Source organism: Eucalyptus grandis, chromosome 11 (genome assembly GCF_016545825.1).
Source record: "Eucalyptus grandis isolate ANBG69807.140 chromosome 11, ASM1654582v1, whole genome shotgun sequence".
NCBI lineage: Eukaryota > Viridiplantae > Streptophyta > Magnoliopsida > Myrtales > Myrtaceae > Eucalyptus > Eucalyptus grandis.
In genome coordinates, this window is record NC_052622.1 from 22,344,453 (window position 1) to 22,360,302 (window position 15,850).

Below are 15,850 nucleotides of genomic sequence, written 5' to 3' on the forward strand. Positions count from 1 at the left end.
TTGATACCTTTTAGGCTACCATCACTAACAGCATTTTGCACCATGTGGGAGAGGACGTTGGCCAAAAGTATGAATAGATAAGGTGAGAGCGGATCGCCTTGTCGTATACCTCTCAATGGAATAAAGGTTTCCCCTACTTCACCATTGATTAAGATTCGAAATTGGGCTAAGGAGATGCAAAATCTAATCAGCTGCACCCATCTATCACAGAAACCCATCTTCTTCATGCAATCACATAGAAAGTCCCACTCTACTCTATCGTATGCGTTCTGCATATCTAGTTTCAGCACAGCCTGAAATTTTCTTCGCCTTTTTCTAACTCGTAGCTGATGGATGACTTCTTGGACTATAAAAATGTTATCTTGTATCTGTCGATTGCTAACAAAAGTACTTTGTTCAGGAGAAATAATAAGATGGAGCCAAGGTTTGAGTCGATTCGCCATGACTTTTGTGATAACTTTATAGCTAAAATTACACAAGCTGATGGGCCTGAATTTTGTTATGCTTTCAGGGTTTGCCACCTTGGGGATGAGTGTAATATGGGTTACGTTTAGTTCTGGATCAAAGGTTCCTTCTCTGAAAAAAGAGTTTACAAGCCGGAATATGTCTTCATGAGTGATATGCCACTACTTTGATAGAATAAGCCACTTAAACCATCTGGTCCTAGGGCTTTAGTTGCCCCCATCTGAAAAACAGCCTGTTGCACTTCTTCCTTTGTGACTAGTCCTATGAGCGCCGCATTCATTTCCTCGGTTACTATGCGTGGACATTGCTCTAAGACTGGCTGATAGTATCGGTACCCCACAGATTGGTATAGATTCTTGTAGTAGCTTGTGATGTGTTGTTTGATAACTCGAGGCTCACGGCTCCATACATTCTCATCAAGTTTAAGCATGTTGATTTTATTTCTTTGTCGCCTCTGAATGGTTGTTGCATGGAAGAATTTCGAGTTCCGATCACCCCACTTCAACCAATTAATTTTGGATCTAATGCCCCAATACATTTCTTCTTGGCGCCATAATGTGCCAATTTTCTAGTTAAATTATAGTATTCCTCTCCCATACTTGTCTGGTCTGCCCTGTTCATTATCTGGATGAGCTGGTTTCTGAGCTAATCAATTTGTTTGGATGCATTTTAAAAAGATCTCATACTCCAATTGCTCAAATCTTGAGTTACTTGCTTTGTTTTTCCTTACCAAGTTTTGGTGCTGCCCGTTTACTGCCTTCCAAGCCTAATCTACTACAACTGCACACTCAGGATGATATACCCAATAAGGCTCAAAGTTGAACAATTTTTTTCTTTTCTGTACAACTGAATTTAAACAAAGCATTAGAGGACCATGATCAGAACCTATGGCTGGATATACAAAAGCTTTAGCATTAGGAAATAGGAGCCTCCATTCTAGGTTGCAAGATGCTTGATCAAGCCTCTTCTTGACTAATTCCTCGCCTTCCCTGTTATTTGTCCACGTAAATGCACACCCCTTACTTTCAATGTCTATTAACGAGCATGAATCAACAAACTCTCGAAACGCTGTCATTCGAACCTTTCACTTTGATCTTCGACCCACCTTCTCCCAATGGTATAATACCTCATTGAAATCTCCTATACATAGCCAAGGTTGTGAGGTGTTTCCATTTCTTGCTCGAAGATAGTTCCAAAGAGAGACTCTTTCTTGGAAATTTGTTAACGCATGCAGCATCGAAATCTTCATTTTAATTCCATTTCCAGCATCTGTGCATGAAATTTCGATCATCTCTTGGCAACTATATTCATTAGAGATTTGCACCGACTCATCCCATAAGAGTACTAGTCCTCCCGCAATACCGATAGGATTAATAGCAAACATAGAAGTAAATCTTAGTCTTTTTTTGATATTTTCCACCACTGGGTATTGATTCTTTGTCTCCATAAGAAAAACCAAATTAGGTCTCTCACGAGCCACTAAGGCTTGTAGGTCTTTGGACTGTCAAGGGAGAGCCTAGACCTTGGCAGTTCCAGCTTAAAACTTTCATGGCTCCTTTGGTGGCTTGTTAGGGCTAGCCACCAAAGCCCCTACGATTCACCTTCCCATACTTGAATTGGTGTATCCATAAGTTGGTCCAGATCCACTAGGGTTGTCAGTGAAACCCTCTTCTCATAGGGAGCAAACCGTTTCAATTATTTGGGTATTGGTTTCATTGGACCAAGTTTCACTACCCCCTGAGTCGCTACACCTGCATCCTATATTTGATATGTCTTTAGAAGATTTGAAGGCTGTTGTGTCCTTTTCCCTTTCTTTTGTGCAATAAGCTCTGTTGAATCTGGTCCTTCTGGTGTTGTTTGTGTCACAGGTTAATAAAGCACAAGGGCTTGACTCTCATCACAAGAACTTTTCCTGTTTGATTCATCACAAGAGGGGATAATAGGGGTTTCGGGAGCCATATCATCTTCTATTAAGGTAAAATCGATGTCGCCGTAGAAAGTATTCTAGCAAGGGCTAAGAGTTTTCACCTCTGCCTTTAACCAAGAACCATAGCGGCCTGGTTTGTCCTGAGGAAGTCTAGATTCTTCATAGGGATATGTTGGACAATAGTTAGCATAGTGGCCTATATAATCGTAGGAATAGCAATAATGTGGGAGTCTCTCGTATTTAAAGTCAATCCACCAGTTGCGATCTCCCATGTGAATGATTGTTCCAGTTTTAAGGGGCTGCATTAGATTCAGCCTCACTTTTGCTTTGCCTATCTTTCGAGAATCATTGTTCCGAGCATCAATTCTAAGTTCCTCTACCTCTCCCATTTTTCCAGCAATCATGCTAATACACTTCTCCGACATTGCAGCCCTTGGAAGCCCCATCAAATGCACCCAGAACAAGCAGGAGTTGAATTCATAACAATGCTTGGGAACGGTAGGGTCTCCTTCCTGTAAGATTAACAGATTATTGGAGTATTCTCTTCTTATCTGCCTCCGATTTAAATATGAAAACAAAGAAACCCTATTCTATCGCCTCGCATCTGACTTCTTCTACCTTCCAAGACTTTTTCATTGTAGCCCAGAATGCTGGAAAATTAGCATTTGGTTTCGAGAACAATTTTCCATATAATAGATGCACATCAGCCTTTTGGTTTACCTCAGGGATGTGATTATTCAACTCCGTGATATCATCCGCAGCCCAGAGATCTCCCATACGTTTACAGAGGGTCAACAAATGGAGCTGGTTTTCACGGCTGCCCTCCATTGCTTCAGCAAGTCTTTCTAGAGAAGAGGGTTTTCGTTGACGACAAGATGGGGGTTCCAAAGATGAGCGGGTTTTGGTTCAGACGATGGTTTTATGGGGAATGAAGGGAGCTCTGTAGATTACACGATCATTGACTGATAAATCTGAGTTATGACAAGTTAGGGTTTGAGGAAGCAATTTGTTCGTTCATTTTTTGTTGTTTTTTTGGGTTGAAAGGAGTAAATGATTGATCAATCAAGTGGGGAAAGTGTAGCAATATCCATTGCGAAGACAGATTCCAAGACTGGAAAGGAAAAAGGATCTATCCCAGGAAGGAGAGAAGGAGACTCACCGTCGGCGAGAGAAGAGGCCACTATCGGGCAGAGAGGACGTAGAGCTTTGCGAGCACATTTATTTATTTATCATCATCGTCGTCATTGTCATATTCGGGAACGGGTTCGACCGGTTTACCCTATTCAACTCGCTGACCCAACCCGTCTACCTAGAGTCGGATTAAAATCGATTTTTAAAAAAAAAAAAAATTAGATTGATTTTTTCTATTTTTTTCTTTCTTTTTCTTTGCTCTCTCTTTTTTTGTCTTTTCCCTATTTTGTCTTTTTCCCCTGCATTTCTTCTCCTTCACCGAATCTTTTTGTTTCTGCAATCTAACGGCACCAAAGTTAACGGTGACGGGCCATCCTCCGCAAGCATCATCGCCGGCACATGCACTGACGCCAAGCCACCACCAATTGGCGGTCACTTGTTCTGAACGACGGCCACCAACTCCGGCTGGTCACTCTGGCAACCTCAAAATTTAACGAAATAAAAACTTACCGATCCTAAATTTCTAAGACCAGCCACCCAGCAAACAAACAGGCATGAAAAATGTTAATATGAGGAAAGAATAGCAGGATGGCCTCAAACCACTGGCTTCGCCGGCGAGGGGGAGGTCTCCGGCAAAGAGCTTTCCTTCTCCAGTGACTTGAAAATATAATAAATATGCCATAACATAGAGAGAAACATGATATCAGACGTAATTCAACAGAATAGGAACAATCAAGCATTAAACTAAACTTCAACATCATGGATCTCGGTACTTCATTCAAGCATTTCGTCAAGCAGCTGATATGCAATTTTAAAGATGTATTCCAGAGCGCTATTTAATGCAATTTTCGAGTCAGGAATGATGTTAAAAGGTTTGAATCAACATATTTCACGTTAAATCGCCTAAGATTATCACCGTCACTTGAAACTTTCAATTCGACTTTGGTGTCCTTGAGTATGACATAATTCATTCAGGCACTATGTCGAACAAATGCCACGCATTGAAGAACACGAGCTTCAGACTTAGATTTGCGACATTCGTTAGTCTAAACATGATATATTAACATCCAAACTATCAGGGATACATCATGGACATAACTCGACTTCGCTTGATTCGTTAGATCCATTGATTCAATTCGGTAATTTGACGCCGCTAGGATAGAACAGAACAGGGCTTGAGCGAGGGGATTTACCTGGTTCAGGAATGGGTCTTAGACGTCGCGCAGTCACTGGCGAAGCTTCGACGGACGACGGACAACTTCTTTCACGTCTAGGGATCGGGTCTACGATCTCCGCTCAGTAGTGGACAGTGTGATGACTGGCGGTCCCGCAAGAGGTTCTCCAATGGCCAAAGCTTCCTCCTCGCGCTGAAGCTCTTCCCGCTCAAAGGAGACGCCACGAGTTTCCAAGAGTCTCCATTGCAAAGCCCTACGAAAAAGAGCTCGTCAGGTATTCTTTGAGGACGAGGCCAGCGACGTCGATGAATGGTTATGAGCGGATGGCGTTCAGGGGTGGCTGAATTTCAGAGGAGAGATCAAAGGTGGACAGGCAGAGGGACGATCGGGAGGACTGTGAGGCGAGAAGAGATGAACAGAGAAGGTGAGATCGTGCTTCGTCTCCAGAGGGCTTCCTCTCAAGCCAGCCTTCTGCCTACCAAAAACCAGTATGGGGCTGGGCTTTCTTTTGTTTGACTCTATGATGGGCCAAGGAGATCCAAAAAGATATGGGCTAAAAAAGAAATAAAGAGATGGGCCAAGGGAATTAAAAGAAATGGATTGGACTAATGGAGGGAGGGGGCTTAGAAGGCTGAAATTGCCAAATGGGCTGGAGAGACCAGCCCACTCGATTTTATTTTGATATCTTTTTTTTTATTAAACTTTTGTTATCTCTTTTTCGCTTTTATTTTTTTATTTTTTATTTTTGCCAAAAAGGACGGTTAACTGGTCGACGTAATTCGGATGTTAACAGTCACGTCGTCCGGAATTCTGCTTGCGCCACAATGGGGGCTTAGCGGACGTAAATTGAAGGGGTAGAGCGACGAAGTGCAGCAGGCTGAAGCAAACGAGACACCAAGGAAGAAGGAGACCACTTTTTTACTTTTTCTTTTCTTTTCCAAGTCAATATTCTCCCTTGTCCTTTCTGTAAGAGATGTCCCCTCTCGACTTCTTATCAAGGTGTCAGAGAGAACAAGCTCTCACTTTTCCTCTGAACACTCTCTTCTCCCTTCCGAGAAACTCGTCTCTCCATATGGCCGAACTCTCCTTCTGTCGATGAATTCTCCCTCTCCGATTATGTGTGCCGCTCACTTCGAAAAAGAACCCCAGGTCAAGTCAAATTCTTTTCTCTCTCTTCTCTACGTGGTTGAATTCTCCCTGTTTATTTTTCTTTCTTTCTTCCCGGGCGCCGAGTCCTCCTCTCTATTTATAGGGGCATATTGATAAGAAATTGTTTTTAAACCTTGTTTTCTGTTTCTTATTTGGACCCCACGACCAGACTTCTTGCTTGAAATATCTTTTGAATCGGTGAATGAATGAGTGAGAGAGTTTCGACATCCGATCTTTGCCTGGGTCCCTAAAATCCACTATATTATTTATAGCCAAACCACGTCTGTACGTGTCAATATCTAGAAGTTCGAACAAAGATAATCCCTGCCCTCTTCTTCAATTTCAGTGAGACATCACTCCCGTTTGAAACTCTAGTCTACAGACCCAATCTTTAGTACTTATGAGAAAGTAATTTGATCTACACTCATCCGCAATATGAATTCTAAATACAATGCAAGTATGGATCATGTGAATGATATTTATATTTGGAGATCAAACAACCCCTAATTTTTTATGCAATTATTGATTAAATATGACAGCCAAAACTTAGGCATCAACAAATTTCCTCTTTTACCGTTGCAAATCTTGTTAGTGATTGTTCAATTGTCCCGATCATTGCGATTATATTGACCTATTGGTCTATAACTATCCAATCTACACTATAATCTTTAGAAAAGGACTTGCTATTTCTTCGCTTCCACTTACGGGAAAGTAGGAAGCAACTATTTGTGTCAATCTTGCTTTTACTCCCCATTACAAGAAAATAGTGCATGTTTAGCATTGCTGCTCGTAGGGGTGTCAATGGGTCGGGTCGAGTTAGGTTTTGTTATTACTCGACTCGACCCGAAACACATTAGATGGTCTAACGTGTTTCGGGTCGGTTCAAGTCGCGTCGGGTCATGTTGCTGGGTTTCCCGCCTTTTTTTTTTTTTTTTTCACCTTTCTTTTCTCTGGGTTCGGGTTGGGATGGTATATAGGTGAGGAAGAGAAGCCATCCCGAACAAATGGCCACCCATTTCCATCAGATGGAAATCTCAACCCATATTCCAAACCAGAGAAGGAATTAGGAAACCTTTAAAAATTAATTTTCAATAATCCAATCAACAACAGATACTTTTTTTTTTGGTCGAACAACAACAGATACTTTGATGTGTTAAAAAATGCAGAGGAATCTGGACGCGAACACAGCTTAAGCGCCTGCAAGGAGTTGACCTCGAAGGAGGTGGCGGTGCAGCACTTGCCTGAGCCGGGCAAGGAACACCAGATCCTTGCCGATGTCAATAACTGCGGCGGAAGTTTTAGCCAAGCAATGGCACGTTCAAATGGCTACCCATTTCCATCAGATGAAAATCTCAACTCATATTCCAAACCAGAGAAGGAATTAGAGACAATTAGAGCCGTGACAGAAGAATCACTGGAAGATGCGGAGTTGCCATGATTGCCACAATTAGAGACTTCTTCTTTGAGAAACAGAGAGCATGTTGAGAGCCCATCTTCTTCTTTGCTCTCTCTCTCCATGTCTCTTTATTTCTGATGAGCAACACGGCCGCGAACGATTGACACGAAAAGGTCTTGGGCCAAGCTGACCACCCCTTGTTTCCCCTTGCAAACGCTACCCCTCCACGACCCTGTCATGGCATGAACAAAGGATGCACGAAACAACCAATATTTCCAGAAGCATATCAAATTTAAGAAGATGTCCCCAGATCTAGTTGAGGCATTTTATCGAACAGTTGGAGCATGCTACCGGAACGAGAGATTTCCGCCTAGACCGAGACTCAAACCTGGACCGGGACTCATGACAAACAGCAAGCATGGACAGGATAGCATCACGTATAAAAGCGAGGCTGGAACTCGCACAAACTGGAGAACGCTAGCCCGGTCTTATGAATTAGAACGTGTTTATGTTTGTTGACTTGTTTGGATTTGGAGTTAACCTGTTTCGGGTCGAACAATGTTCCAACCCTACCCTAAACATATATTCTTTGCTTGTTTTATATCTGTCTCTTAAATAGTATCAAGACCCGAAACAAGTATAATATTTGTTTCATGTTCAGGTCGTGTTCGGATCGGGTCGGGTCGGGTTTTTTTGACACCCCTAGCTGCTTGTCAATTCCATTTTTGGTTCGGGGGCTAGGTGTTTAGGGTTTGGGGTTTGGTTTGATTTACATTATGGCGCCTTGCAAAAGAACTGGATTTTACGTGGGCTACTAATTTTTCGCTGCCCTAGTAATGGGATTTGACTGTGAGCTCTAATTCGTAGCATGACAGCCTGTGCATCAGAAGCAGGGAGAATACACCTCATTTCAGTTCAACGAAGCGACTTCACTTTGAATAAGTTTTTGAAACCAATTTCGTAAGAACAAGCCCAAAAGGCCCAGCCCATCTCTCTCTCGTGCGCTCCGATTGAAACAAAGAACGTCACAAGAGATCCAAAATAATCACGAGCTTTCCCTCTCTAGTTCCACGGCCACTCATTCTCCGGTCACCATCACCTCCGTTGCAGTTCCTCCTCATCGGCCACAGCTCGGTTCACTTCCTAAAAATCCATTTTGGCTTGTTGGTATGGTGTTGAGATATGCCTTTTGAGAATGCTTGATGAGGGAATTCCTTTATATAAGTTTTCTCGAAAAGTCCTTTTTAGTTTTTATGTCCGTGTCCCCATTTATTTTTATTTTTTTTGTTGGAATTTATTTATTTGTTCATGCTCCTTATTATTGTGTAATTTTTGTATTTTTGCGATTTTTCTATCTTTCATATTTTTACAAAAATGGACATTTAGATAGATGGCATTTCAAGTGTCAACACTAAGTTACCCACTTAGGTCTTGAAATGCTAAATGTTCTGCACCTAGGATTCAAAAGGTCTAAGATTCCTCGTCTAAGAATTTGGGATGTTTAAGATTTCTCATCTTGAACTTTGAAATGCCTAAGGTTCCACACGTAGAACTTAAAATGCCCAAGACTACTAATTTTGGACCTTGAAATGTTTAAGGTTCCACATCTAGGACTTAGGAATGAAAGCCGAGCGCTTAAAATCTTCGATAGCACTTGTCATGGGCGAACACTTAAGATTAGATCGTGCAGTACTTAGGCAAGTGTTTAGAGTGAAGTTTTAAGGGAGAAGGTATACTATTGCTCAATTATTGAATAATAAACACTAACACACACGCTCGCGCTTTACACCACAATTAAAACAACGATAACTTTCAAGAAAAGAGACATTCAATGGGCGATTGGAAATGCGAGCAGCCTTACTTATTTTGAAGCAGAAAACAACAATCTATCTGGCAAGATTGTTTCCGACTTTGCTCAATGCAAAAATCTTACCCTTTTAAATTTAGCTTCTAATGGTTTTACAGGATCAGTCCCCGCGCAGCTTGGGATTCTTGGGAATTTGCAGGAATTGATTCTTTCCAGTAACTATCTCTTCGGTGATATTCCCTTGTCGATTCTTGCATGCAAGAACCTAAACAAACTCGATCTTAGTAACAACAGATTTAATGGCACCATTCCTATGGAAATTTGCAACGTGTCAAGGTTGCAGTACTTAGTTCTAGGTCAGAATTCTCTAAAGGGGGAGATACCTCATGAGATTGGAAATTGCGTGAAGCTACTTCAGTTGCATATCGGTAGCAATTATTTGACCGGCAGCATTCCTCCGGAGATCGGTCACCTCAAGAACTTACAGATATCTCTGAATTTAAGCTTTAATCGTCTTCATGGACCACTTCCCACTGAGTTAGGGAAACTGGATAAGCTTGTCTCTCTAGATGTCTCCAACAATCAGCTCTCTAGTGCTATCCCACCTGATTTTAGGGGAATGTTGAGCTTGATAGAGGTAAATTTCTCTAATAATCTTCTCACTGGCCCAGTACCTAATTTCGGGCCTTTCCAGAAGATGCCAATTCGAGCTTTCTTGGAAACAAAGGGCTTTGTGGAGAGCCGTTGACCTTCTCATGTGGAAGCTCTAGTGGGCCTGACCATGAAGGTTACCGTCACAGGGTTTCTTACAGAGTCATACTAGCCGTTGTTGGCTCTGGAATGGCAGTTTTCGTGTCCGTTACTGTAGTTGTTCTTTTATTTATGATGAGGGAGAGGCAAGAAAAGGTGGCTAAAGCTGCAGGGGTTCCAGAGAATGAAACCAGTGATCTCCCAACAATAGTGGCAGGGAATGTCTTTGTCGATAACCTCAAACAGGCCATAGATCTTGATGCCGTCGTCAAAGCCACAATGAAAGATGCCAATAAGCTCAGTTGCGGTACTTTTAGCACAGTTTATAAGGCAATTATGCCTTCGGGGCGGATTCTGTTGGTGAAGAGACTGAAATCTGTTGATCGATCCATAATTCATCATCAAAACAAGATGATTAGAGAGCTAGAAAGGCTTAGCAGACTCTGTCATGATAACCTAATGCAGCCTATTGGGTTTGTGATTTACGAAGATGTTGCCCTTTTGCTGCATCACTACTTACCAAATGGGACTTTAGGGCAGTTACTGCATGAATATACCAAGAAACCTGAGTATGAACCCGACTGGCCTCAAAGACTATCAATTGCTATAGGGGTAGCTGAGGGTTTGGCTTTCCTTCATCATGTTGCAGTGATTCACCTCGATATATCTTCCGGAAATGTATTCTTAGATGCAAATTTCAATGCCGTGGTTGGGGAGGTTGAGATATCTAAGCTCTTAGATCCATCTCGAGGCACTGCAAGTATTAGTGCAGTGGCGGGATCCTTCGGGTATATTTCTCCAGGTATGTTTCTCTGAAAACACTAATGATGTTTGCTTTTTCCTTCTGAATATATATTTCTTGCCCGTGAGGCATGTGTTGTTTAGCCCCCTTTTTGAACTATCTCCATGTTTTATCTATAAGAGTTTTCATAATGTGGACTACATTAATTGATATTGTAATTTACCGTTTTACGGTTACCGTTTTACCGGGTTTGGTCTAAGGTGAGATAGAATGTCTCTTACTTAGTCTAATATGAGACTAGCTAGTGTGGGCTGAGTTGAGCTTGGCCCGTAATGAGGTGTCCGTTGAAAACTCTGTAAATAGTGCTCAAGTCTCTCCTCTGACCCTAATTCTCACATGTATCATCACATAAAGGACGTTTATCTAACGCTAAATGTGAGGGGATCACCTCATTGAGCTGGTGATACGGAGGGCAATAGAGTAGAAGGATTTGATGCGTGAATCCCCTTGATGAGTGGGTAATCCCTTTTCTGCTTCCGCTTTAAGTATGATGGTTCCCAAAATAGGTGCGTTAATCTTTATATTCAATTATGCATGTTTTTCTTCTGGTTATGGAGATCTTGGGATTGCATAATTTGCATCCAACATTATCTACTGACTGTTCACTACAATGCTCAGAGTATGCATATACGATGCAAGTCACTGCACCTAGAAATGTGTATAGTTTTGGTGTAATTTTGCTCAAGATCCTTACGACAAGGGTGCCAATAGGGGTGTGCAATTGGACCAGGTCAACCCGATTCCCGGTTTGGCCCACCCAGAAAACAGGGTCGGGAACCGATTCCGGTTGAAACCGGTCCGAGATCTAGTTCCCAAAGTTCAAACCCTGTTTGAACCAGTCCGGGAATCGGATCGATCGGACCGGTTCGGGAACCGGTTTTTGGGCCCCAAAATTCCAAAAGACCAAAACCCTAGTCGTTTCTTTCTATCTTTAGTCTTTACTCTCACGCCGCTTGTCGCTCTCAGCCTCTCACCTCTGCCAATCCATCCGAGCGCTGCGCTGCTGACGCTGCCTTCACTCGCCCACCTGGTCCCGGCCATCCTCGCCACCCCAGCGCCGTCGGCCTCGGACATAAACGTGACAGCGTTCGATGAGTGTTCTGGATCTCCCTATTTCCACCTTGTTCAAAGATTCGAGCGGCTTTCGGATCCGCCGGAGAACCAATGTTGGCGATTCCTTGCTCTGCATGAGGGTTTTGTGATGGTTTAAACGGTTTTCTTTTCCCCTCTCCTCGTACCTTTCTCCAAACTGGGAATTACTTGTAATTCCGCTTTTCCGTTCTTGAATTTCAAGTCTTGACATTTTTTGACCGTCCATTGGTATTTTTCTTTGATGTTACCTTACGTGAGTCGTCAAAACCCAATCTTTTCCTCTTTTTTCTACAGTTTGCATATCCCTTAGAGTTTTCCCAAATTAATGTATTTTTTCCGAGTGTCAAGCTTGGCTAGATCTGCGAACTTCTGGACTTTGAACTCTTGTCATGGATAAATGTTTTTAAATTTTGTTAAATTGTGCATTAATTGTGGGAATTAGATCATAATGGCTGGAACGGGTTTATTAATTTGTCTTTTCACTTCTTGACAACTACCCTAAGCAGTGACATTGTTCTGAGTTTTTGTTGGGGAGAGTAATATTGCCGATCAAAACTGCTTCCTAATTGGAATTTCCACCAAATGTGATTTCGTGAATTGATTTTTACTATTTAAATGTTATGTCTTGTGATCATTGCGACACAAAAGATTGGAGTGGTATTCTGTGTGTGTGGGTGCCTGCTTTTGTGCATGCATGCGTGCAATCATGATAATTGCGAATTAATCAAGCAAGTTTTTTTCTTTGGATAGATATAATGTAGCAAATTATGTGTTTTTATTTTGGATCATAATGTTTGCTCTCCATTTAGTTTAATGCTGCAAACTTTTTATGCTTTCGTTACGTATGGTGTCTCAAGCATTGAATGATAGCTGAATTATAAGATGGATTGAAGAGAGTTTGTTCCTTGTATCTGGTTGATCTTATTTAGTATGATTTATGCGATATGGTGCCGAATAGGAGGTTAGAATATGGATTCAATGGCTATCAGGTGCCTGCCATGCCTCGGGGTGCCAGATCTGCTAGAGTAAGCTCATTTTGAGTTTCCAGTTGGTACTTCTAGAATTTGTATCCATCTCACACCATCATTCTTGGTTACTGATCTCCGTTAATTCTCTGTTCTTTAAATTCTTTTGTCTGTGTGCAGAGGGCAGTTATGGAAGCAGTTAGTGGTGTTCTTGGCAGTGAGTTATGTCACGCCCCGATCCTCGGGGACGCGCCCATCCTTCTCTCTAGTCGATTATTAAAGTGCGATATCCCAAGACTAATTATCGCCGACCCTTTTATTTTATTATGCATGCGGAAGCAGTTATAAATCCCCAGACAATAAAACAATAGGATAAAAAAGCAGGCCATATTTTTCATATTGAAATTCACAACCACACTTTGATTAACAGCACAATTTATAGTATATTTACAATACTATTTACAGCATAAAAGTCTCACACCTATCTATGCTAAGACAGGGTTTACAAAAGGGATGGGATCTCAGTCAACATCCGGGTTATATTCAAGATCCCTCTCTGGATCGTCTTCTTCTTCAAAAGTCTTTCTCCCCTTCGGGTTCCTCTTCCTTAGCTTCTCCTCGGGTCCCGAAATGGTTATTCAATAACCAATGAGACCACGTCTCGCGAGTCCTACCCCTAAGACTCGATTAGTAAACTAATACGTCATACGGTTGCCTAAGCACAACACGAGTCAGAGGACTTACCTTGGCCTCAGTTCCAACCTGCAATTCAAGGTTAAACATAGATATTCGAACAATTCACGACATCCGATCAAGCACTGGCCAATCGATTAAGTCGATTACATGTCAGTCAGACCCTCTCTAGGTCATTCCCACTCATACCATGATTTCCCAGTGGTGTACTCATTCACCAAATCACATGTGTTTCTCGGGCGTCGTTTTCGCCAATGACATATCGATCACCGACACCGTGCGTTCTTTAAGGCGCCGTTTTCACCAGTGATATCCTCGATCACCGAACCACATGTCCTTTCTAGGGCGCCGTTTTCGCCAAGGTGACATCGGCAATAGACAACATCGTGAGTTCTTTAAGGCGTCGTTTTCACCAGTGATATTTCCATAATCACCGAACCACGTTTGTCTATAAGTCATTTACGTGCATTCTTTAAGGCGTCGTTTTCGCCAGTGATACTTCCAATCACCGAACCACGTATGTCCAATAATATCGTACCTGATTGGTCTCAACCAATAATGTTCTCAGCTCACCATTCTCCCTACTATATAGCCCATTAATGTACTGGCGCTATATATCCATGCTCGGCCATTACCAATCAAATACTCAATAACAAACAATTTAGGACAATTCCTCAAATTTCACATTAATTCAATTCCACACAACGAAGAGCTCAAATAAATAAATGGGCTGCACCACGACAATCAGCACGAAATTCCGGTCACCGGCCATCCTGGTTGAATTTCCGGAAAAATAATTAATTAAATAATTAATTTCGAAAATTAAATAAATAAATAATAATAATCCAATTTAGGCTCGTATTGCCTTATTGGAGCCCGAAACGGGTCGGGTTTAATCCCGAGATGCATTCAATAAATAATAGAGGCTCTCTACTTGCTAATGACTAAGTCTAACCACCTAACATGCATCATTAAGTTACTAAATTAATTATTCTAACCTAATCTAACCACCTAATTGCACTTAATTAAATCTAACCAACCCTAAGCATAATTAGCAAACTAATAAAGCATTAGTGAGTAAAACTCACTTGATCAAAAGCGGGATCGAATCACCACGACGGCGCGACGGCGGCCGAATTCCAAACTTTCGGCGGCGTCGGTGGACACTGAGCCAGGCTCAAAGCCTCACAAGCCTGCAGAAATTTCTGGGCTTAGGCCTGCTGGAATCCTTGGACTGAGCCTGAACTTGGGCTTGAAACAAAGCTGAATTGGGCCTGCCTTTCAAACAACTTGGGCTGAAGCTTGGGCCAAAATTTGCTGGGCTTCAATTTTAATTGATGATGGGCTGAGTTCACAAGGAAATTGCTGGGCCTCAAGATGTCAAACTGCAGGCTGCTTGATGGACCAAAATGCTTATCATTTGGGCTGCGAAGTGGGCTGTTATTGGGCTGCTCGCTTGAGAAGCACGGAGTTCTTGGGTCCATAAAATTTCCATGGAACCGTGGCGTTGAAGCAGCGAGATGGAGTAGCTTCGACTGGGCCGTGAGGGAGTCAACGAAGAGGAGAGCTCCACCGTTCGTTGACGCAGGCGTGAGCTGAAGACGAAGACGCGTGGAGACTTCCTCCTTCGGTGATGTTGGCGAGTTGAAGAGAGGACGCGCGCCGACTTCAATCCCGTGGAGAGCAGGTCGACAAAACTAGCGTCTGCTGACCGAAGAAGTGGACGACGCCTAGCAGAAGACATGGATGGAGGAGAGTTCGCTGGCCTCACTTGACTGACTCGGTGGACGAAGACACGAAGATGGGTGGTCTTCGTTGATGGTCGAGTAGATGGGACGTGGCAGCAGCTGCAAGAAGAAATCGTGGCAGAGATGGAGAGAGCTGCTGCGGGGTCTTCGGTGGCCTAGCGTCGTACGCGTGCGGCTTCACTTCGGTGGGCTTCTTCGGGCGTTTGTTGGGTCAACAAACCGGTGGAGGTGCCCCATGGTTGACCAAACTTGGCAGCAAACGGTAGAGCTGAAGATGCGTGGAGCTGAGGGTTGGTGTTCGAGTGGGCTTGCGGGGCTGCTGAGTGATTTTTCTTCGTTCGGTGAGGGTTAGCGCACGAGCAAAGAGAGCAGATGGCGTGGGTTTCTTGTCTTCTTCAGCTGTGGTGATTGTGCGGCCGTAAACGTCCGAAGGAGGGGGTGGTGCTCGCGCAAAGGAGAAGCCAATGAAGCGTGGGGAGAGAATTAAAGTCAACAAAAATATCCACCTTCAATTAAGGCTTGGTCCCCTTAGTGCCCACACAAATATCTAATGCTCCCAATACTTTCTTGCACTAATATTTATCTAAATTATCCAATTTGAAGCCCCAATTTCTGCCCTTTTTTCCAATTTCGAATTTCACTCAAATAAACTAAATTTTCTTGCTCAATTTCCCAAATTGAGGTCCAATCTCAATGTGAAAAATCCCAAGTGATTTTCTATAAATCCCCGACACATAAAGCGCTCAACCC

The 15,850-nt window shown here is 42.7% G+C and overlaps 1 protein-coding gene across 1 annotated transcript; it reads left to right on the plus strand.

The window, feature by feature from the left end:
- Positions 1–8,863: 8,863 nt before the first annotated feature.
- LOC104427511 (leucine-rich repeat receptor-like tyrosine-protein kinase PXC3) lies at positions 8,864–11,812 on the plus strand. Its single transcript, XM_039305189.1, is given in 5 exon segments — positions 8,864–8,940; positions 9,066–9,745; positions 9,748–10,602; positions 11,221–11,332; positions 11,569–11,812. Coding segments are annotated over 5 exon segments (1,968 nt in total).
- The last annotated feature ends 4,038 nt before the right edge of the window (positions 11,813–15,850 follow it).